The sequence below is a fragment of the Ambystoma mexicanum genome, chromosome 9 (assembly GCF_040938575.1).
Source record: "Ambystoma mexicanum isolate Mex_15411 chromosome 9, UKY_AmexF1_1, whole genome shotgun sequence".
In the NCBI taxonomy this organism is placed as follows: domain Eukaryota; kingdom Metazoa; phylum Chordata; class Amphibia; order Caudata; family Ambystomatidae; genus Ambystoma; species Ambystoma mexicanum.
Window position 1 is genome coordinate 697993721 of NC_090931.1, and position 24780 is coordinate 698018500.

At 47.0% G+C, this 24780-nt stretch overlaps 1 protein-coding gene across 2 annotated transcripts in view; it reads right to left on the reverse strand.

Annotated features, from left to right (window-relative positions):
• Nucleotides 1-24780, reverse strand: part of CPO (carboxypeptidase O) — a 326867-nt gene that overhangs the window by 54781 nt on the left and 247306 nt on the right. For both annotated transcript variants that reach the window (XM_069617334.1, XM_069617335.1), the window contains 2 exons: nucleotides 12976-13066; nucleotides 479-681 (listed from right to left, as the gene is read on the reverse strand). In XM_069617334.1, coding sequence (XP_069473435.1) covers nucleotides 479-681; nucleotides 12976-13066 — 294 coding nt within the window. The remainder of the gene's footprint in view (nucleotides 1-478; nucleotides 682-12975; nucleotides 13067-24780) is intronic.

Here is a 24780-nt window from a genome sequence, read left to right on the forward strand (position 1 = left end):
GCATCTTGAAGCACCATTTGCTGTATAAGCCCTTTACAAATATCCAATAAATAAATAAAATAAAAAAATTCCAAAGATTTGCTTTTATAGTACTGCCTACAGAATAAGGCCATGTTGTCAAGCTGGGAAGTCAACTATTTCAATCCCTGAATCTCAATTCGTTCAGATAGTGAGATCCTAAGCAATATCTTCCATCTCCCGGTGCCTCATTCCAATTATCTGGGAGAGTTTGAAGAACTTAGAAATAAACAAACTTCTAGTATTGGGCTCTTCCTATTAATTTGTATTATATTTTGACACTGTGAGCAATGATCACAACCGCTGTTCCTAATCAACTACTGCTTGAATACACAACACAATAAAATCAAGTATCCTGACATGTCATAACAGAGTCTGCCATTGTTATTGTGTGGATCAATAGAAGAGAATCCTGAACATAGTGGCTAATGCCCGCTTTGTTGTGGAAATACTACCGTACCGATTCATTGTGGTTTCTTGACGGTTTCCCAGTGTACCCATATGGTGTCAGGATGACCTGGCTGAAGGAGTGGATGGTCAGATAGCACAAGATGTCAGATTTCCTGCTTTTGACAAAATTGACCAAAGCTTGTGTCTCAGGCTCTGATGCTGGGCTTGGCCCACAGAAGTTTTCAGATTTGCACTTTGTGGAATAATCAGCACCTTAAAGAGAATCAGCACAAAATCACATGGTTAGAGCTATGCGATTGTATGGGATTGACTAGTAGTAATCAGCAATGTGCATGACTTGCCTAGTCCTAAGCATCGAACGGTGCTTTGGTTACTATGAAGAGAAAGAAGCAGAAGAATTTACAATGTTAGTGTAAGTGTCAGAGACCATAAGTGGCTGGATGTAAATGGGGGCTGCTAATAGTTTTGGTACCTTGAGCCCTGCACTTGAGCAAGAAAGAATGTGCTGTTGACTTGCACTTTTGGTGGAGGCTCTGAAAGCACTCTCTGCATAAGAAGTTTGTCTTATGGCAATGGTTGCAGGGAAACAGTAGATTTGTAAACCAACATCGCCATAGGAGTGTCTACACTCAACCCAATGTGTCTGTGGGATCAGATTACAATTTAATTTTTTTCAGAAAGCAATTTTCCATAAAATGGCAATACATACACTCAACATTTCGTACAAATATAAAATCACATTGCATAGAACACATAAAATGGATATATTAATGTTAAAGGTCATTTATACCGCACACTAACACCACCGGAGTGGTCCCCTGGCGCTCTGGCGGATTAGAAAGGTAAGAGGGTAGGATGGGTTAGTAGGGCATAGCGGGAAGAGGTAGAACGAGAATTGCGGTAAGTCTGGCGGGATACCGGCAAACACACCCTACCATTTCCAGCGCCTGATATCACGGTCTTACTGGGCCTCATTACAACTCAGGCGTTAAGGGTTAACGCCGTCGGTAACCCTTAACGCCTGATTCCGATTTTAACGGCTGCTTTTAGCAGCCGTTAAAATCCATGGCGCTAAGGGACCATGGTGCTAATTACGCCACAGTAGTTTACGGTGGCGTAATTAGCGCCTTCCCCACTCCCATTATGCCCTATGGGGCAAAAATGGGAATGGGGAAGGGTAAAATGGGAAATGGGGATTTACCGCCCCACTCACCTTGGAATGGGACGGTAAATCCGCCATCCACCATGGTGTAAACATAGTTTACACCATGGTGGTAAAGTTGGCGTACTTACCGCCTGGGTCGTAATGACTCCCACTGGGATATTACAGGTGCAGGCAACGGCAGTCATTTCCCATTCCATGGAGTCCAGAAGGACTCCATGGGGGGAATTGCAAGTGAAACAGGCTGTTTTTTGCTGGTGGGGGCCCGATTCACATCCAGCTCTTGGCTTGAGGTAAATCAGTCATCAACCCCCACCGGCAAACTTGTAGTTTGGCAGTGCAGGAAAAGTGTCCCTAACGGAATTAGTACATTTCCCCCACCGCCAAACTTATAATGCGGCCCATATGGCTTAAGAAAGCAGCGGTCAACCCTAAGTGTGTTAATTGACATTTAATATAGTGCAGCCACAGTTTTTCATCCTTCATTTCTGTGGTGCAGATATCAAGCATTACTAGCCGATAGAGTTCAGGAGCATCCTTAGTCCATAATGATGCCCAGAAGTTGAGTGGTTGTCATTAAAGGATACTGTGTATGTATTTTACTCCTGGAGGAAGAGCCCGTAGGAAGTTGTTTTCTTTGTAATGCAATTCATCAGCGTTCTCTACGCCCGCCAGTTCAGCCGCAAAGTGGGCAGTAACTCACTCGTTTTATATTCTCAGTAAATGTCGGGCATAGCACTAACACCATGTTAATGAACATATGTATCTACTGCCTGCGCCTTACCAACTATGTTTCTAACTTCGCACCTAGACATACAAAATCCCTGAACCTCTACAATGTCTGGCTGCCAAACCACATTATTTTATTATTTAGGCCCCCCTAGCCCTCCTGCCAATGCAATTACATGTCATGTTGCAACCTCTGTCTCACGATTGATGTCTCACGTGTAGACTGTACAAGGTAATGCATTCTGGGAACAGGCCATTAGAACTAGATTGTCAGCGTGTAAGGTTAACTGCACTGGACGGTTACCAACTCTTGGCACATCCCCCAATGAAGCCAGTTAGTGAATTCGTATAGATATTAAATAAAAGAGGCACCATTAACGACCCTGTTCAGGCTCTCCAGTACACATAACTGGAAGAGATAACTCTGCTCTGGGCCACAATGTTCATCAGCGTAATTATTATTGTGAACGTTGTATATAAAAGAACACACGATCCTGCTAGCTTCCATACCCTGTAGGATTTCTCAAAAGCAGACCAGAGATCCTATAAAGCTATTGAAAATGGCCTTTAGGTTTACGCACTGAAGAGTTGTAACGTGGCCCACCCTGAACCCCAACTAGGTATCTGGTGCCAGCATAAGCTATGGAGATGCTGAAAGGTCTAATTGCCAGATTCTCGCCAAGACTTACTACATGGTTGGTAGGACGTGAAATGTTCTAAAGGTTGCACCTTCGCCCCCAAAAGCTTGGAACATTCTGTGTGGCGTGTAATGCCTGTTATCTATTTGTGAACTTGCTTTGAGCGTTAATACCATTTTAGTTTAAATAATAGTGGTTTATCTAAGACCCATGTTGGTAGCCTGCCTTGCAGTACTCTACCGTTTAGTGTCACCGGAGTCTAACGGTGGTTATGTCAATAGCCCTTGTGGAAACAACTGGAACCAAAAATAATGATTTCTCTGAAGCCAGGTAATTCCCTGTTTTCAGAAAGTCACAAGTCCCTTTATCAACATTATATGCCAGCACTGCCACAGCAAATTGGCCAAAGAAACTCACGAGGGACTTTCTCAACAATATCTAGCAGCACTGACAACTAAAACATATTGGCCCTCATTACGACCCTGGCGGAAAGTAACTGACCTGACCGCCATAGCGTAAATAGCGTTTCCGCCATCGCACGATGGAGTAAAGTGCGGCTAATTATGACCCATCGGGCACGAGCATTACGCCATGGCGGAAGTGCAAAGTCCGCGATGGCGGAAATGTCCCCAAAACGCCCCTCACCGCCGTCGTACGGCGCCCTAGGTGCAATTCCGCCACCCATCATAGCGGTCACCGTAACGAGCGGAAATCGCAAAATACGGTGACCGTAAATATACGGAAACGGAAGTAAAAACATGGGGCCGGAACGGGAAACAGCACGCCGTACACCTATAAAATCAGAATCCCAACACAACCATTACAAATCCGACCCTGAGACACATCCCAACCCGTTAGCCACCCTAGTTAAAACAATCAAAATGGGAAAAGTTGCTAAAAAAGCGTGCGACCGCAAGCGGCAGGTCCACTTCTCCCATGAGGAACTCACCGTGCTCACAGAGACCCTCCAGGAGAATGCTGCCGTCGTCTTCTCGACGCAAATGACCAGGACGGCACTTGCGAACAAGAAGGCCATATGGGCCCTGGTGGCACAGCGGGTAAGTGCGGTGGGGACCGCACCCCACAGCAATGCAGAACGCGATGGGACGACTTGCGGATACGCGTACGGAGCATACTATCAGCCAACCGTAACATTGCCACAGCTACCGGGGGAGGATCGGAATCACCCATCAAGTTGACCCCCTGGGAAGAAATCTGTGCCTCCACCATTGGAATGGAGAGTATAGAGGGAGTCGGAGGGATGGAGAAAGGAGTGCAGACATCCGAAGAATCAGGTAGGTGGGCCAAATAAAACAATGCTAAATCCACAATGTCCAATCATGTGAAGTACCATGTGTCCACATAGTGCAACAGAAACACATGTCCAGGAGAACGTCCACACACATTGGCCTGATAGCGCACTTTAAAAGTCACATTAAATACAGAAATAATTAAAAATCCTAAAAACACCCTCTACACGTGCAGCATGCACACCCTAACTGCAGGCTGCAAAACAACTGCATCCTCAATCCACACAAAAATGAAACCACCTCCAAGGCCCTGACCCAAATCACCCTCAGGTACCACCCCAATGCATGTGATACATTGCCATTCCAATTTCCACAGACCCATAAATAACGCTCGCCCTCCTTTACTCCACCACAGGGTCCGATTCAAACGACGAGCTCCAGGACACCCCTACCAGCACACCTGCAAAGAGGGCCAAGACCAACGGCCAAAGACCCTCCACCTCAGCTGCACGGATCAAGACACGGCAGCAGCACAAATCAAGTGGCAGCACACAGGAGGGGACTTCAACAGGCACCCCAGCAGCAAGCATGCCCACAACACCAGCACCACAGGTCCCCCCAATGGATGCCACAGAAGGCACTGCTTCTGGTGGCAGCAGCACCATAGGTAACACTGCAATAATGGCAGCATGCTCCGACACAGAAAACGGTGCTGTCGATGTAGGACCCATCCATGACCTGTCTCAATCCCCCTGTTTGTTTCATCCCGTACACCATGAGGATACCACTCAGGGGCACCCACAAGACGACGACTGGCCATCCCCCACAAGCCCTGTGGCAAGGCAACATGAGGTGATCAGCCCCTCTGTGACACCACCGCAAATGGCCATGGCCCAGCAGAGGCAACAGTCCCTCGACCAGGTGATCGTGCAACAGCAGCAACTGGCCACGCTCCTCAAGGAGCATGCTGATGAATGTGTGGGTTCTAAGGCAGTCATAGAAACATCTACTGAGACACTTAGGGCACAAATGGAGAGAAGTACAGAGACACTAAGGGTACAAATGGAGAGAAGCACCGAGAGCCTGAGGGGGGAACTGCATGCGACGTCCAAAGACGTATGTGGTGAACTTGCCGCTGTGCGCCATGTGCTCACTGAGCTCTCACAAACCCTTAGGGACATGCATGGACGTGAGCAGGCAGAGACATCATCCGTTGCAAGTTCCGTCCAGGGCAGCCCCCAACGTAGATCTGGGAGGAACCTGCGCTCCACAGGCAGGGGTGTCCCTGATACCCGGAGAGGGGGCTTGCAATAGCGTCTGCCCACTGACAATGAGCATCTTTGGACACTGGTGTTCGGGGGGGAGGTAGGAAGGTGGAGGGGGGGTGTTGGGCTTTCTTGGGTGGTGGGTCGATGGGGTGTGTAATATAATTTCACATATGCTATAAACATTACATAATCATCCAATGAGATGTGTGGACATTGATCTTTGTGTACGAGGCCTTTATTTGCGTACAGTCCACATTGTGCATGTTCCAGACACACACAGTGCCACGAGTCCCGTGTCCATGTATCAGCCACCAGGCGTGAGTGCTAGAAGCATGAATCTATGATATTCTGACGAATTTCACGGCCCTCCTGTGCCTCGCGGACTCCTTGAGGTGCTGCCACATCCCCACCCTCATCATGACCATCTTCAGGTGCTTGCAGTTCTGCGTCAGGGGGCATGGGCACATTTCTATGTACGCACATGTTGTGTAGCATGACACATGCCATGACCATCTTTGCAACCTTCTCATGGCGGTACAGGAGTGCCCCGCCAGACCTGCTGAGGCAGCGGAAACGAGCCTTCAGTAGGCCGAATGCCTGTTCTATGACTACACGGGTACGTGAGTGGGCATGGTTATAGTCCTCCTCATGCTGGTTCTGTGGGTTCCGGAGTGGTGTAAGGAGCCATCTCTTCAGTGGATACCCGGCATCACCTGTATGTGGACAATAAAGGAAGTTTGTGGAATGACATTGCTACGTACGCATCTCCCCCCCTTCCTGCCAGGTCATTGCCGCATCACATACCCCACATTATCATGCATGAAATGAGACTCACCGAGTAGCCAGGATCTGTTCCCTGCATGTCGCTCCATGTAGCGTGGTATTGTAGAGTACCTCAAGACCATAGAATCATGGGTTGATCCAGGAAATCGGGCACAACATTGTGTAAAGATCCTGTTGGAGTCACACACCATCTGTACATTGAGAGAATGATATTGTTTCCGGTTGCGGTACTGGGCCTCCATGGCATGTGGGACAACCAATTCCACATGGGTGCAGTCGATGGCACCAATGCAACCCGGTATGCCGGCCAGTGCATGGAATCCCACTTTTGTGTTTGTATTCTCCTGCTCCGAGCGTGGGAAAGAGATGTAGTCGTCTGCGTGCTTCAGGAGGGCATCGAGCACTTGCGATAGTGTCCGTGAGAACAGTGGCTGTGAAATGCCATGCTGGTGTGTGCTCGTAGGTGCCTGTGGCCAGGAAGTGCAGTACAGACACCACCTTCAGTAGGGGTGGGATGGCGGTTGGGCTATCTATCATGCTGACAAGGTCAGCGTGTGTCATGTTCACAATGGCGGTTATGGTGTCCCGGTCCAAACGGTAGAGGGTGTGGATCTGCTCAGCAGTGAGGTTGAACGGATGAGCTCGGAGGCATGGGATTGCGGGCTGCCTGCGTGGTGGTAGTGGCTGTGCTGGTGGCCCTTGCTGGCCCTGCCTTGCCCTCCTCCTCCTCCTGCGTCTCCTCTGTGCGGCCGGTTGTTGTTGTAGTTGGTGTTCGTCTTCTTCTTGAAGTTGTAGTACTTGCAGTGCTATCAGGTCCCCCAGGGCCAACATCGCTAGTCCTGCCGGTAGCATTTTGGAGTGGGTGTGGTTGTGGGAGGGGGTTGGGTGTGCAATTTATGTGTTTTCAGGCTGTATAGCCTCCGCCTGTGGTGATTCATTCCACCTGTGCCAGCTGCAATCCCCTTTGGGCGAGCACGTCCCGCACACAACGCTGCAATGTAACGCATGGCATCTTGCTATTACAATCATGTATTTAATCCCGATGGCAGTGAAATATTGGTTTATATGTTCATTCTGCTATGGTCCCATTGTTTCACATACTATCTGTGCAGTCGCGAACAAACTTGTGAAGGGTCAGTGGAATGTAGTACTCGATTAACGGTGGACCCTCATGCAGCACTGTACCGAGGTTCACCGACGGGCGGGGCGTCCCATTTGTGAGTGAAGACAGTTGCCATTTTCACACACTGCCGCATTACATGGATGATTTTGTGATTTCAAGCGGTCACAGATGCCTTTTCGACGTGATGTTGCAAATGAGGAATTCGAAGGACAGCGCTTTCGGTTTTCAGCTAGCGGCGAGGAGACGCCCACAGGTCTGACTGCAAATATAACGTTCTATTGTTTAATGTCCTTGGGACAGGGGCCATGGCGAGAATGCAATGATTGATATGAATAGTATGGGATGCGCAATAGCGTAGTGGACGATAAGGCAGGACGTTCCCAAATACATGTTACTTCACAACACTAGAATTCCGGGCTGGAGCACAGTGGATTTTGCAGACTGCATTACGCACAGACTCAATGGAAATTTCAAATGTGATGTGAGTAAATAATCAGGCGTTTTTATACCGGGATGAGGGAATGATGTATGGATGCATGGACAGATGATTTAATTGAGAGTTTGCCATGTACATGGCTTTTTGGAATCTATCCCCTTCCCCTGCGCTATGTGATGCAGAGCTGCCATAGTGGGACCATCGTCTATCTGCCCTTGTTGAACCCTCCCTGTCTCGACGCGCCTTCAAACACTTGTGTCTATGCACGTTACTAATCCCATCTAATGGATTCTGTCTTCACAGACGCATGCACACAAACACTCGTTTGTAATAGTGTTTTCACCTCGATTTATATAGTTATGATTCGCAAGTGATTTTTGGGTGGAAATAATCCTTTTGAGTGGGCTAGCATGCATATGGCTGTAGATTTAGTGTGATCATTGAAGTGAGTAATACAAATGAAGTTCTGATGCCCATACTATTCTTTTTCATTTCATTTGGGTGACAGGTATCTCCTCCCCTTTTGCCGCTGCCATCTGTATGCCACTCCTGCAGATGGCTTTTACTCACGACACCTGCTGCTTCGAGTTAATCAGTGGAGCACCATTACGATCTTATGGGACGATCGCCAATGGGCCACATGCCCTTACGCAGTACTAGTGGCTAGGAGCTACATATCAACCTTTCAGCTGGACTAGTGCCTACCTAATGGGACGGCCCTGCGGTTCTAGGCGCTTCCATGTTGCCTTTTTGAACGTGAATGTAGCCCCTGTGTACCATGAAGGAACAGGGCGTCACACAAGAAGAAGCTGGTCATTTATTGCGGATGCAGCCCACGGTAATGAGAAATATTTGGGAGTTTATGACCTAATAGCTGTATGGGCTTGGTGAATTTGATGTGCATTAAAATTTGATTCTGATATCAACCGTGTAGCGTTATTCTTTGCAAGTAATGTAGCATATTCCTATTTGTGGAGCGATGTATTGTGAGTAGATCTGCATTGGTTTCCGGCTTCTGAGTATAGTTGCGTGGTACTGTACTGGCCGCGTTTGCCTACGAAGCCCAGTAAGGTCAGGGATGGGGGCTGCCATTATGACTGTTTTAATGATGTCATGCTCAGGGGCGGGGGATTAGCTTTTGTGTAACAGATGCCGGTCAGCCAGGTGGATTGGTGGAATGATGTGATTATCAGAAAATGGCTGGTCACAGGTGCCTGTGTTTGCGTGCGTTTCTTGGAGGGAGACTGAGGTCATGTCCATTGGAATAGCTTCTGTATTCGTGCCATCTGTGCCCTGCAGCTCCCATTGGCCCCTCTTGAGATGAGCCTGGCTGCTCAGTCACTCTGCCAACTTGTGTGGTACATGCTTATGCTGATGGTTGGTTTGTTTACTGGCAAGGGTACAGGGCTGGTGCAGTCTCCCTCAGGATACTGCTTTGAATGTTGCCTTACACTGGTGTCAAGCGATGGGGGCCTGTTGTTGTTTTGTCTCATGTTTCAGTTCATATTGCTGTACTTGGACCTTCACATGCCTGTGCTGCATCAGTACGGCAATGGTGACATGCCAAATATGGATGGCCACTCACAAGGCACTTGGGGCCCCTACATTCATTTGTTCGTTGGCATGCATGGGTGACTTGTACATTTCACTGGTTGCATTGTGTAACTTCATTGCACCTACGAGGAGTTGTGCAATGTGGGCAGGGAGTGGTGTACATGCACTCAGTAGGGCCATTTACGGTTGGTTCACGATGCCGTAATTCTCACCATGGCGGAATGGTACTTTCCGCCATGCTTGATGGCGTTAAGTAAATGTCCGCTAGGGTCAGCATTCGCGTACCGTTGCGCCATGGTGGTAATTACGGTTTTGCATGGCGCGCGTGCGCGTACTTGGTGCAGTTAGCGTTGGCGTTCACTACGGTGTCGCTAATGGCATCGTACTTTACGGTGACGGGTCATAATCGCACCGAGCGGTATTCGATGGCGGTATTGCATTTCCGCCATCGTTTTTCGATTTCCGCAAGGGTCGTAATGAGGGCCATTGCATGAGGCTGTCTCCTGTTTCGATTGCACGTTTAAAAAATGCTCAGAACCCAGCCCTTTAAACCATGTTCATCACATTTAAACCGAGATGTTACCTCTTTGCTGGGAGTCTCTTGCTTACAGAAAGTGGGACAGTAATTGAGGATACCTCTAAAAGGCCATCAGTCCTTGGTCCATTACTGGCAATTGCGTTGCATTGCGGTGGCCATGTATTGTACTGTATTTTAGTGAGCTCTTCGGAACTCTCTCTAGTCAGTGTCAAAACAAAAAATGACATGCTGTAAGTCAACATCTTTACACACGTGTTCATTTTCATTAGATTGGTGACTGACTGTAAAAGACAGAGGTCGGAACAGAGAGATAGATTCTGTGACACACTATGGGCTTCATTACGAGTCCGGCGATAACCGTGCCGCAAATTCCGGCAGGTTACCGCCAGACTCGTATTACCATTCCGCCTCTGTGATTGCCGGAATCACGGGGGCATTACAACCCCGGTGATCAGGTAATTCCGGAGGCGGAAATCGGTAAATCCCCATTCCCATGGAGTCCCATAGGACTCAATGGGGATGGGGACCATGGAAACACTGGCTCCGTCTAGGACAGAGCCGGTGTTTCCATGTCTGCCTGCAGGCGGGTGGTGTTAAACCCGCCAAGTCAGACCTGGCGGCAGTGACACCTCTCGCATGCAGGACTCTCAATCAGCCAGTCTGGAAAGAACGGTGGTGGCGGATTTACCACCACCGTTCTTTCCGGAAAGGCTGACTCGTAATGAGGCCCTATGTCTAATTTTGAGCTCATGGCCAGCACTGCAATCATATCAAGAAAGCCAGAAAACAAACTCTGAGATCATCTCTCACTACAGCTACTCTTCAGAACCCCTAATGAGTGAGTCCAGAGGACATCAAAAACAGAAACCTAGGATGTCTGAGCTCAAATGACTGGTACCCAATACCAAGCATGAGACACACTTAACGTTGCATCATTCAAAAATGGTTAATGTATTTTGAGTTTGCCATACTGCATGCAAGGCAGAAAACCATTGGGAAGCTCGAGGCTTACTGATATAACATTGGAAACTGCACCAGTTAAACATTGAGTACATATTTTGTACTGTCATTATTATCAAACTAGAAAACCTTAGCAGCTGTATTGAAATCTCTACAATGTCCTGACACTACATATAGGCTACAAAACACTCTTTTATACTCTGTGTGAGGAAAATATAATACTGCCCCTGCCTTCCAGTTATGTGTTTTTAAGACTTTGAAATTACTGGGGCCCACTTTAAGACTGTCTGTGCCTATCTTTGAAAACATATTACGTTTAACAGTTACATTTGAATAAAATATGTTTTCTTATAATGCAACGACCAGCTGGAAATGTGGATTGTTTTCAAACTATTATTTGCGTTCCTTTCTTCCAGGAGTTTTATGGTCTTTTAGATAAGGCAGTGATTCGAGAAATACATTCCATGCACACAAACCCCTTTGTCAATGAAGTTTAAAATACTCTTTTATTCGCTTTGAAAATGAACTGTCTCATGGGTTTCCTTTACCTATTAGTTCACTCTACATAATCCAATGAAGACGTCTATTGGACTTCAAAAGCTAATGCATTGTTCCATCTCCGCATAATATTTTCAGTTAGTCCAATTAAAGATATCATTGGAGTTTGACTCTTTAACGTGAAAATGAATGTAGCAAACACACTTTTGATGTTACACAACAAACATAGTACTCAAAACAATCAGATGTTTTGCTTTAGTGCTAGCGTTTTTAGATAATATGGATTGTGATAAAATCTGTTTGCTCCATTCTGCATTTGCTCCATTTTTAGCAGTGATCCATATATTAGATCATCTTGCCTATGGAAGTTAATTCCTCCTCTAAATTCTGTCAATACCTGTGCTTACATGCATTTGCTTCAATGGGTTGGTGTAACATTGAGGCGTGGAGCAGCAGCCAGTTCTTGAGACCAATAAATATACTGCTCAGCGTAAGAGCATCCGCATTCCTGATACTGTCAATTTTTACACTTCACAAAACGATGGCTGCCCCTATCGCTAACCTGCCCAGACGGTACCAACTACATACAGGATAGAGATTTTCATATCGGCACACAGGTAACAGGTACTTCCGACCTGTAGCCACCAACACCAAAAGTTTCTGCATCTGCTTTCCTGCTATCCGACTAACACTTCCTGCACTCCTTTCTTACAGAGCCATGTGCAGCAAGGCCAACATTATTGGCAGAAGGGCGCTATTAGGACCACTTTACATTACAGTACATTACAAATAGAAATGGCAAAAATAGATCATCTTGGGGATGCTGGTGTTATCAAGCCTACGGATTGTTCCTATCCTAAGGGTAAATGGTAAGTATTGCACAATCACCAATCACTGCAAAGCAGAGCATATCATGTGAGATGTAATTAGATATGGTGACCCAGGCAAGACCATCCTGCTGAGGTCAGGGAGCAACAAGACAAGTACCACCAGATGAAAGTCTTCACCACAGATATCAGAATATTCTAGCTACAGCAGATGGACATTTAGGGTTTCCACTTCCATCTTTCACTGTGCGAAGACACAATTCCCAGGGGTATGTCTAAATGTCGATTTGCCATTCTTTCAGGCATCCTTCTGGCTGATTGTGCTTTTGATTTGTTATATGTTTTGTCAGAGCACTGAGGCCTATGGGCGTTTTGCACTTATATAAGAACTAAATACAAATACATACAAATATCAAAATTTGTGATAAACTATTTAACACCCAGATTCTTTGCTGAGGTAGGCACAGTGCCACACCCCAACAGTGGTAAGTGCCTTGTGCCATTGTATGCTACAGTTAAAAATCAGTGCAGCCCTCAATACTTCCTCTGCACAAACTGGCCAAAATTGGCAAGATGTTGACCACCCCACCCTAGGCAAAGTTCTGTTGAGGTTAAATATTATTGCTGGCAAGGGTTAGTACAATCACTTATAGGTTGTCATGGTTTCCCACTGCACGTGCAAGCCAATTCACCTAAGCTGTAAGGCTCATTTCCAGGGCAGGCCCTTCTCATCAAAAACATTGCTTATGTCATCCCGAGCATTTCATGATTTGAACATACTGCACCACATAGCATCAAAATTGCGGTTCAAGTCTGTCCCATGGCAGGTTCCGTTGTTATACAGTGATCGAGATTTTCTCCACATGCGATTCTGAAAATAAAAACAGAAAAAACAAAAAGTGAATGGTGGTTTGTCAATGTAAAGTGCATTGCTTGCTTATTAGGAATGCGTCCAAGAGACGAATCACACAGCTAAGCCCTTCTTGTACCCCTGAGGACTCATTGTGGCAAGATAAGGTAGTTCTACAATTTGGGACAGAGGTTTGCTAGTCTGAGGAAAAAAACCTTATTCCTTACCACGTTAGGTCAGACATAACAATGGACCTAAAAATCCAACATAATGGGATCCTCTTTTGGCACATCATAAACAGCGATCCTGTCGCCTATCAACAATGCTGGAGTATAACGTGCAAGTTAAGAAGTACCATTTCACTCTCTCACAGGAAAGTGTCATGAGGGCAATCATGAATTTGGCTAAATGCTTTGCGCTAACTATATATAAAATACTCAATTTTGAAATAGTCAATTTTTAAACTGGTTTTAACAGTATTGGTTCCTGAGTGGTTTTAAACATGTTATAATTATAATGGAATAATGATTGAAACGAAAATATAAAACAAATGTATTTTGCTCAGCAGTAAGAAGCTAATGTGAGTTTACAATTTGTTAAAATGGCTACCAGATTTGCACAGCAGAAGCTAGGATGTAGGTTGAGGTCATGTGACTGAGACAGGAAGTAAACTGCAAGGGGGACCATGATAATAAAAGAAGGCTCTGCATTTCTGAGAAGTTGATTGCCTGATGAAGTCTCTGCAAGAGAGGCGGAACGTGTGGAGGAATGCTTACAGCCTGAGCGCCATTGTATTTGAGCAGTAAATCCATGCTAGATTATGCCTGTAATTTTAATGAAAAGATTTTGCGGAATACAATTTAACTTTTTGCACTTTAAGATCGAGTGCTGGAGGGTTTTTGGTATTCGTCCACGGCAGTTTTTAAATGACAAGACCTGCCTGCAAATTCCTGAGTGTTTGTGTCTTTAGCGGTTTGTCTCTGACCGCATTTTTCAGCACCCAGGCATAGTTGGCTGTGCGCCTTAGAGAGAAACCCTGAGTGGTTTTGAAAAAAAAAAGATATATTACACGGCCTGCGGGGCCTGCGGTAGCGGCCGTGTAGTTATGGTTAAGTTGGGCACCTCATAGGAAGAGCAGTTTTTGGGTGGCTTCTAACTGTGCCCCCCCTGGACCAATCCTCACCAAACTTTGCAAAAAAAGTATATGGCACACTTTGAAGGGGGAGTGCTCAAAACATTTTTTTCCATAGACTGAATGGAAACATTTTTGCTCATGCCTACAGCGCAAGCCACTGGAAAGATTTTCACCAAATTTGCAACAGGATTAGCAGCTCGGTCCGGAAAGCGTGCTTTTGTAAATTTGGTGAAAATCCAGCCAGTGATTTTTTTTAAAACAGGCAAAATGTAGGTAAATAAAATTAGTGATGTCTGGCTCCTCTCCACGGGCCCATTCCCCTGTTCGTGTCACAGGTTTCCCCCCTTCTCACCTGTCTATGTTGCCTGATGTCCTCCTTTGGTGGAGTCTTCCTTCGTATGGTTCGGGACTTAAATAAGCACGCTCGGCCGTCCTCAGCTTCCAGATTACATTCAGCTTCGATGTCCAGGATCACAGGAAACTCAGGAGTATTCAAGAAGGTGTTGGGGGCGCGTGGAAGCGGCACAGAGATTCCGGGAAGTAGAAAAGAGGGAATAATTCAAAAGAAGGAAATCCAGCGGCCAGGGGATAGCAAGTAGCACTAGAGAAGGTTCGGAACACAAGTCCGTTCAAAGCTAGTAGCAGCGTTGAGATGCGCGAGGCCGCGGGGGTGTGGCTTCTTTATAGAGGACGCTGCGTAGAACGTGAAGACTGGCGAGCAGCGTGCTGAGCTTGCCGCCATGTTGGTAGTATTATGGAGTGTAAGGCCCGACGTGACAGGGACCAGGAAGCCCAGAAGGGGCGAGTTCGATGGTTCATGACAGGTTCGTGTCACAGGTTTCCCCCCTTCTCACCTGTCTATGTTGCCTGATGTCCTCCTTTGGTGGAGTCTTCCTTCGTATGGTTCGGGACTTAAATAAGCACGCTCGGCCGTCCTCAGCTTCCAGATTACATTCAGCTTCGATGTCCAGGATCACAGGAAACTCAGGAGTATTCAAGAAGGTGTTGGGGGCGCGTGGAAGCGGCACAGAGATTCCGGGAAGTAGAAAAGAGGGAATAATTCGAAAGAAGGAAATCCAGCGGCCAGGGGATAGCAAGTAGCACTAGAGAAGGTTCGGAACACACGTCCGTTCAAAGCTAGTAGCAGCGTTGAGACGCGCGGGGCCGCGGGGGTGTGGCTTCTTTATAGAGGACGCTGCGTAGAACGTGAAGACTGGCGAGCAGCGTGCTGAGCTTGCTGCCATGTTGGTAGTATTATGGAGTGTAAGGCCCGACGTGACAGGGACCAGGAAGCCCAGAAGGGGCGAGTTCGATGGTTCATGACAGCATGCTTCCTCCGGAAACTCGTTCCACCGGGTTTGCCCGGGTGCATGAGATGGAACCTTCTGGGTAGCCTGGGGGTATTTAGATTTGAGATAGGTTCCCAAGTGCGTTCACTAGGCGGATATCCTTTCCACTCCACTAGGTACTGGAGTTTGCCACGTCTATATCTAGAATCGCAAATCCTGGAGACCTCATACGCCAGTTGGTCATTGATGATTACTTGTTTGGGCCGAAGGTTAGTTCGAGAGGTCTGAACATATGGCTTTATTAAGGACGTGTGAAAGACTGGGTGGATTTTCTTCCAGGAGTCTGGAAGCTTGAGTCGGTAGGCCACTGGGTTGATGATTTCCTTTATAAGGAATGGCCCATAATATAGAGGAGCCAATTTATTTGGTCGCAAATGCCGTGGTAGTAGTTTCGAGGACAGCCAAACCTTATCCCCTATTGTGTAGGAGGGGCTTGGTCTTCGTTTTGGAATCCGCATACAGTTTGGTCTGGGTCCTGGCCTTTTCTAATTGTTCTTTGGCTTCTCTTTGAACATTAATGAGCATTTCAATCCAGGAATCGACTGTTGGAACTGGTGTAGGATGAGGAAGGATGGAGGGTAGAACCGAAGGGTGGAATCCTTGGCTACAGAAAAAAGGACTGGTCTTAATAGCAGAGTGGTCCGAATTATTATAGGCAAATTCTGCCACTGGTATTACGAGGGACCAATCGTCCTGGACCTTGGTAGCGAAGCAACGGAGGTATTGTTCCAAGGTTTGGTTTACGCGCTCTGTGGCTCCGCTGGTTTGGGGATGATATCCTGAGGAAAGAGCGCGTTGGATTCCTAATATTTGGCAAAGATTTTTCCAGAAATGAGAAATGTATTGGGGCCCTCTGTCTGATATGATCTTGGAAGGCAGTCCATGCAGTCGGAATATGTGTTCCAGGAAAATTGCAGCAAGTTCTGACGAGGATGGTAGTTTAAACAGAGGTGTAAAATGGGCCACATGGGTGAACAAATCAATGGTGACCATGATGGTTGGGTATCCCCTGGAAGGTGGTAATTCCACAATGAAGTCTGTTGCTGTGAATTCCCAAGGCCTTGTTGGAAGTGGAGGTTGCTGCAATAAACCCGCCGGTCTCTTGTTGTCATGTTTGTTTTGATTACAGACAGAGCATGCCTGGATATACCTTTGTACACCAGTTTTCACTCCAGGCCACCAAAATTGCCTTTGTATTAATCGGAGGGTATTGGTAATACCACGGTGCCCGGAGTAAAGAGTATTGTGACAGAGATTTATTATCCTTTGCTGTAGTTTTTGTGTTGGGATGACCAAGGCATTGTCTTTGAACAAGTATCCATCTTTGGTCTTCAGTTTCCACTAGTTCCTGTCCGAGATACCTTTCCAGAGTTCCTAGGATTGAGTCTGACTGCGGACTTTATCTAGGAGGCTGGTCGCCTGGGCTACAATTATTGTGTGGTGAAACATCATGGGAAATGCTCGGTCATCAGGAGGTTCATAGTCAGGGCGCCGAGACAAGGTGTCAGCAATTACATTTTGTGTTCCCGGAACATGGTGAATTTGGAACTGGTATTGAGCAAAGAAGAACGCGCAACGGGCCTGACGGCTGTTCCTGCATTCCAGGGCCTGTAACACTTGGAGATTTCGATGGTCCGTCCGAACCTGGACAGGATGTTTAGCTCCTAGAAGTAAATGACGCCACTCGGTGAAGGCTTGGCGGATGGCTAGAAGTTCCTTTTCTAAGACTGAGTAATGAGTTTCACTGGAGGTCAATGTCCGTGAAAGATAGGCAATAGGATAATCCAGCCCGTCATCTAGTTCCTGTTTCAGAACTGCTCTGATGGCATAGTTAGAGGTATCTGTTTCCAATAAGAATGGTAGATTTATATCAGGTTGAACCAGGATGGGGGCTTGTGTAAATTCTGTTTTTAGGCGTTGGAAAGCCTTCTCCTGGGCTGGGGTCCATCGATAGGGAGTATCTTTTTTCAACAAGGAGATGATCAGTTGCACAATCTCCGAGAAGGATGGTATAAACTTCCGATAGAAATTGGCCAAGCCCAGGAAAGATTGGATCTGTTTTACGGAGGTCGGAGTTGGCCAGGATAGTATGGCTTTAACCTTGGATTGATCCATGCCTATGCCATCTGGGCTAAGGACAAATCCTAGATAGTGAACAGTGGAAACATGAAAAAGGCATTTCTCGGGTTTTGCTAGAAGCTTGTGTTCGCGTAGCCGTTGTAACACTGATTTAACATGTTCTTCATGCTTGAGAGGATCCTTAGAGAATATCAAAATATCGTCCAAGTAGACGATGACGAAAAGAAATAGCATATCCGAAAACACCCGGTCCATGAAGTGTTGGAAGATTGCCGGAGCATTAGAGAGTCCAAAGGGCATGACCAAGTATTCGTAATAACCAAAGGGTGTTCTGAAGGCTTTCATCCATTCGTCACCTTCTCTAATACGAATCAAGTGATAAGCACCGCTAAGATCCAATTTGGTGAATATTACGGCTCCTCTTACGGCTTCCAGGATATCCGAGATCAAGGGTAATGGATAACGATCCTTATGGGTGCACTGATTAAGACCTCGATAATCAAGACAAGGTCTGAGTTCCTTGGTGTCTTTTTTAGGAACAAAGAATAATGAAGCTCCAGCCGGAGACTTGGATGGGCGTATGGTGCCATTTTTTAGGTTAGTATCTAGGTATTCACGAAGGGCCATTTTCTCTGGTTCAGACAGGATGAACATCCTTCCAAAGGGAATCACTGCTGAAGCTTCAGTCTCAATAGCACAGTCCTCAGGCCTATGGTGTGGCAGGGCTTGGACAATAGCAGAAGAGAACACATCGGCGTATTCCTGGTAGGTTTTAGGAACCTGGATGATGTTGGAGACCATAAGAGGATCTTGCTGAGTTGTTGAATGTTCTTCTGATGTAGTCGGTGAAGGATCCTGGAGCGGACAAAGGGACATACAAAATTCGGAACCTAAGAACAGGGAACCAGCTGTCCAATTGATGTATGGGTTGTGTTTTTGTAGCCAGGGCATTCCCAAAACCATTGGGTAATGGGCAGATTTTATGATGTCAAACTTTATCCTTTCTCGGTGATGGTTTATAGCAAGCTCAATTTCCTTAGTCTGAAGGGTTATGGGTCCAGAAGAAAGAGGTCTTCCATCAATTGCTTCTACAGGTTGCTGTCCGTTCCGGGATTCGTAAGGAATATGGTGTTTAAGGACCCATTCCTGATCTATGAATATTCCCATGGCCCCACAGTCCACTAGTGCCAGAATGGGGTAGGATTCCTTCTCAGATGACGATAGAAAAGCCTGTAAGACTACCAGGGAGTTTTGTCCAGGAGAGTTCAAGGATGGTATAGATGTGGAGCCTGCATCTCTCTCCCGAAACTGTGACTAAATGCTTGTCAGAGGCACAGTACATGCATAAGCCAGTATGGATCCTTCTCAGCCTTTCTTGGGGGCATATGGGTCCACGGAAGGCCCCTAGCTGCATGGGTTCGGGTTCATTTGTAGGAGCAGGAGAATCTTCGGATTTTGAAGGGCTTGCAAGAGGATTTTTTTGGATGGTTGACTTGGTCTTCCTTTTCTCTGCCTTTCTTTCCTGGATTCGGAAATCAATTTGTAGAGCAAGATCCATAAGTGCCTGGTAAGAACTAGGACGTGCTACCCTGGCTAATTCATCCTTAACATCTTCATTTAGCCCTCTTCGAAAGAGGGTGAAGCAAGCTTCAGAAGGCCAACCCGCTTCTTTAGCCAATTGCTTGAATCGAGTTACTTAGGTGAGCATGTCCTGAGAGCCTTTCTGGAAATCGAGTAAACGTTCTTGAGCACTAAAGACCTGTTCTGGGCGGTCAAACATAGTTTTTAGTGCTTGAATGAATCCATCATAATCATCCAAAAGAGAATCTCTGGTGTTAACTAATGGTGTGGCCCAGGCTAAGGCATTCCCGGAGAGGTGAGAAATAATAAAGCCCACTGTAGCCCTGGGGGTGGAAAAATAATAAGGTTTAAAGGTAAAGTGGACCAAACAAGAGTCCAGGAATCCTCGGAAGGTTTTTGCACAGCTGTCATATTTGTCAACAATGCCGCCCAATAGCACGCTGTCCTTTGAGGCAGAGTCGCGTGAGAGTACCAATTGTTTCAGCACGGCGTTCTCTGCTTTCAAGTTCTGTACTTCGGTCGATAGTTCTTGCATGCCACGCATAAGATCCTGAATGACCGCCTCCATGTCTGCATCGACTTCGGTCAGGTCGCGTCTCAATCTGTCACAGGTTTCCCCCCTTCTCACCTGTCTATGTTGCCTGATGTCCTCCTTTGGTGGAGTCTTCCTTCGTATGGTTCGCGACTTAAATAAGCCCGCTCGGCCATCCTCGGCTTCCAGATTACGTTCAGCTTCGATGTCCCGAATCACGGGAAACTCCAGGAGTATTCAAGAAGGTGTTGGGGGCGCGCGGAAGCGGCACAGAGATTCCGGGAAGTAGAAAAGAGGGAAGAAGTCGAAAGAAGGGAATCCAGCTGCCAGGGCATAGCAAGTAGCACTAGAGAAGGTTCGGAACACATGTCCGATCACAGCTAGTAGCAGCATTGAGACGTGCGGGGCCGCGGCTTCTTTATAGAGGACGCTGCGTAGAAAGTGAAGAGAGAGCAGCGTGCTGAGCTTGCCGCCATGTTGGTAGTATTTTGGAGTGTAAGGCCCGACCTGACGGGGACCAGGAAGCCCAGAAGGGGTGAGTTCGATGGTTCATGACAGTTCGGTCCATGGACAGGCATACGATTGGTCTAGGGGGTGACGTGATGTCCGCGGACATCGGCCGTGCTCCCTGATTGGATGGTGAAAAGCGTGAAGTGCGTCAGATTTTTGGAAACGCCCTCCATGTTGGATTTGCGGACATCCGCCGGTGTCCGCGTACATCGCAGTAAAAACATATAAAAAAACACAACATTGCACTTGTCAAACTTATCAAACCATCTCTGGGGAGGTGAAGGTGATGAGGATGGGAAGGGATATGGGGCCTGATCACGACTTCGGCGTTAACCCTTAAATCCGGCGGTAGCGCTAATACCGCCGTATTTAAGGGTCCGCCGAATCAGGGCTTCGGTGGATTTCGCCCCAGCTCTGAGCTGGGGGGAAATCCGCCGAAAATTCACGCTATTAACGCCGGCGGTAAGAGAACGAAATTTCCCCATTGAGCCCAATGGGGGATGGGGCATTCCCGAATGGGCTCAATGGGGAATGGGGAATTACTTTACTGCCGAACTCGTGATCCGGCGCTATTAGCGCCGGGGAGTTCAGCGGTAGGGCTATTACCGCCGGCAGTAACGGCCAAGTCGTGATCAGGCCCATGGCCATAGAAAGCCAAAAAACAGGTGTTATCCACCCTGAAAGTCCTCAAACAGTCCAGATGTTTGGGGGCAGTCTTGTGAAGTTCGCTGACACTTGAGATGTTCGGGGGCATCTGTGCCTATTTCTGCATTACAGGGTTGGCGAAAAGCAGTTTTTGGATGGCTTATAACTTGGGCGCCACTCAATGAAACTGCATGAAATTTTGGAATGTTATTTTAGACTTGATTCTAAATGCTTTAGGAAAGTGTAGAGCTGCTGTGTCAAGAGGGAACAAATTTAGAGGGGGGTCCGACAATATTGTAAAGGCTTATAAATGTGGTGCCATTTGACGAATCTACACAAAAGTGTGCAAACGGATTTCAGAACTAGATATAAATGTTTTTTAAAAGTTTGGTGGGATTTTGTCAGAAGGGGGCTAAATTAGAAGGGGAGTCTCAACATTTCTAGATGGCTTATAACTTTGTTGCCGTTTGACAAATGTGGACAAAAGTTTCCAGAAAGATTATAGACGTAACCTTCAATGTTTGTGTAAAGTCTGAATGGTTATACGACTATTGTATGTACATACATTTTTAACCTGCGGCAGGGCAAGGGAGCGGTGTTTGGCGGCCTCCCCGGATCCTCCTATCAGTTTCCTGCTTCTTGGCCACGCCCCCTCCTGGACTTCAAAAACTCCATCACGGCCCTGCAGCGGTGAAGCCTGCGGCGGGGCAAGGGCACAGTGTTTGGCGCCTGAGCTGGGAGGCATGTCATGGAGAGTGAAGTAAGTGTCTGCGAGCGACTGCTAAAGTGACTGTGTGCCTTGGGAGAGAAGCTGGGAGAGAAGCTACCGTTGGCCGTTGGCTGGGCTGGACGTCCTGGTTTCGGTCCAGGGCAGCCTGCCATGTCAATTTTAAAGTCCCTGAAGTCTCTAAAGTGCCAAGGCCCTCCAAGGGCACACCTTCCAATTTTACTACCCGCCCACCTTCATCCTATCCTGATCTTGCCCGCCAAGATACCCGGCTCAAGCCCGAGTGGAAGCTGCTACCTGTCAAGCGGCAGCGACAACCAGGTGCATCAGCCAAAGTTAAAGCCCCCACCACGGACGCCTTGCATGCTATTTCTGCATTTGGAGGGGTGATTCCACCTAGTAATTCCACCCTCCGACAGACGAAATCAGAGACCCACCAACACTTGCGGAGTAGCTAACATGTCTGTGAAGGGCCTCATGAAGGAGGCTTGGGAGGGGTATGTGGAGTTTTGATCACTGTTACCCAGTGTGGTCTGTGTGACACCCATATGGGAGGGGGCTGTAGAGCAAGCCAGGAGCCACTAACCACCAAACGAGATACGAAAGGTGGAGGGCCAATCTTGGAAAGGTCCTCGGCCATAGTTCAAGGCATGGGAGGTCTGCTGGCCTGCTCCCCTCCCATGGTAGCTGAGCCTCGTGGTCTTCATTCTCACCCAATGCCCCCAATATGCTGCTCGTATCAGCCAACCCTGACTTCTGCAGGTGAAGCCGGAGCCCCAAGTGGGGGAAGTTGCCCGGCCAGCAGTACCTGCTAGTAGTAGCCCTTCATCCAGCCATATCCCTGCAACCAGCGTGGATCCTATCCCAGATCTGAATTTCACCTCGGCATCTGGCACCATTGTTGGCCCTGGCATGGATGTGGCTCCATCTTTCCTTACCCCTGACTTCCCATTTACTGAAGACGGACTGCCTATCGATGCCCTTATGCTTAATCTTCCGTTCTGCTCCCAAAGCTCTGGTAGTGAGCCCCTGTCACCATTGAACTCATTGGCCAGCTCCTATCTTCATCTATCCCCATTCAGGGCCCCTAAGCTACCACATTGTGAAACCATCGCCAATGCCGGAACGGCCACCGACCCCATGCGGAAGTTGATCATATGTCCAGTGGATGCAACTGCAAGTGCAACCAAGTGTTTGCTGAGTTATCAGTAATTAGAAATATGCTCTCAGCCCTCATAGAATCTCGGGGGAGGGAGAGGTGGGTGGGGGAGCCCTCTACTATTCCAACCGTGTGTAAGGGGCCCATTGACTCTCCTCTGGTCCATCCTTTGGAACAGGCCTCACTCAGACCAGCAACCACAGCCCCTAAAATTGCATGTCTGAGCCTGAAGCCTGGGAACTTTCAACTGGCCAACGCCAATAACTCCTGTGTAAGGAGTGCCATGATCAGTGAGCCTAATAGGGTGCCTAAACCTAAGGCAACGCCTACCCCTCCGACGGACTTTGCCACGAGTCAAGCAGACCCAAGATGCCATACCTCAGGGGAGAAGAGAGCTTTCAGCCCATGGTGCAGAGGGGGCATATCCCAGCCCCAAGGGCTGGCAAGACGTGCCATGGTGTATCTCCATGGTGTACCCAAACTGGCAAGAGATATGCAGGAATCTAGGAATGGCCTCTTAAATAAAAGTTTACACTGGTTAAGGTCCGTAAGAGGATGTGCTTTTGTGTCCAGGGAAACCATTGCGGGATGTCGCAGAGTGGCAAGTGTGGGAAAACTGACTTGTGACACTGTGGAATTGGCCTTCTGGGACTGGAGAGTGGCAAAAGGGGGCCTGGGGAAGGGTGCTGGAGCTGGATGGATGCCAAGGAGTGGGAGTATAATTAGCCCGCACTTTCACCTAGGCTCTGAGTGCTGTATGAGGCCAGCTATGAGGACCTCTCCACTGTCTGGTGCTAACCTTACACCCCTGGGTATAGATCGGTCTAGCCCACCGGTGGATCGACCTGAGTAATGGGCAATACCGCAAAGGTGACGGGCCCTTTGGTCAATTCTTTCCTTACCCCCAGTATATCTTAATGTGCTGAGAGGTCAGGAGGCAATGAGGGCCATCATCGAGAGTTTTAAGGGCATCGTTATCTATTAAAATGTATACCCAAATGTATGTTTTTCAAATAATCCTTAATGCAACTCAAATGCAACAGTGTTCAGAGTACCTTCTTTAATAGTTTAGTATAGCCTTCAAAGACTGGCATACATGAGGGTGCATCCTTGTCAGTGAAATTAAGTAATTCAATGCACATACATTTATGAGGTCACGATATATTTTTTCTTGAAGACGTTCACATCCATGCAAAATGCTCTACCTAAATCTCTGTGAACATTTTATGTTATTAGAAATACAATAATTTTTTCTATATGTTTCGGTATTGAAAAATAAGAAATGTAGAACTGTTCAAATGCTTCTAAAATATTATTTTATATTTAGCAAAATTTGGAAAATATACTTTATTCATTCCATACATTTGTTTATAACATTCAAAAGAGTTGTCTTGTGATGACATGTGTTTCGGCAAATTAGATACTCATTTTGGAAGGTATTCCCTGCAAATGCGCTATAGTCCATCCACAGTTGTGCTACGGTACTGCATTTGGGATTTACTATATACAGGCTGTCAATCTTCCAAAATAATAGCACAAAATGCTATTGTTGTCTGAGGAGTTTGTTCAGTGACCACTATTTATTCAATGTATTCAATTCAATTTTTTGGAACCGTAGTGCATATACTAATGAAAACATGGAAATTATTATCTACACAATGCCGTCTTGTTGGGTGCATCATGCCAGTAAATGCAAACATCATGTCACATTGGATTTCAGAAGGATATAGAGGTCTGTGTTGATCTGGACAGTTTCGTTAAGGGGGGGATTTGCACCCATAACATCTAGGTGCAGGTCTGCAACAGGGTAAAGGGTTTGGGAAGGGAAGATTTACATTTTATAAAGATAAATAAATGTTAATAGCATTAAAATGGAGAGAATAGTGGTCCCTGAATTTGAAACTATGGGATATTAACACCCAGAGAAGAGGCCCTGACCAATCGGGCCAGGAACGTGCGCATGAATCCACAATCGCCAGCTTCGTTCTGCCGTTTCTGTGAGTGGGGGTTCTGATGCC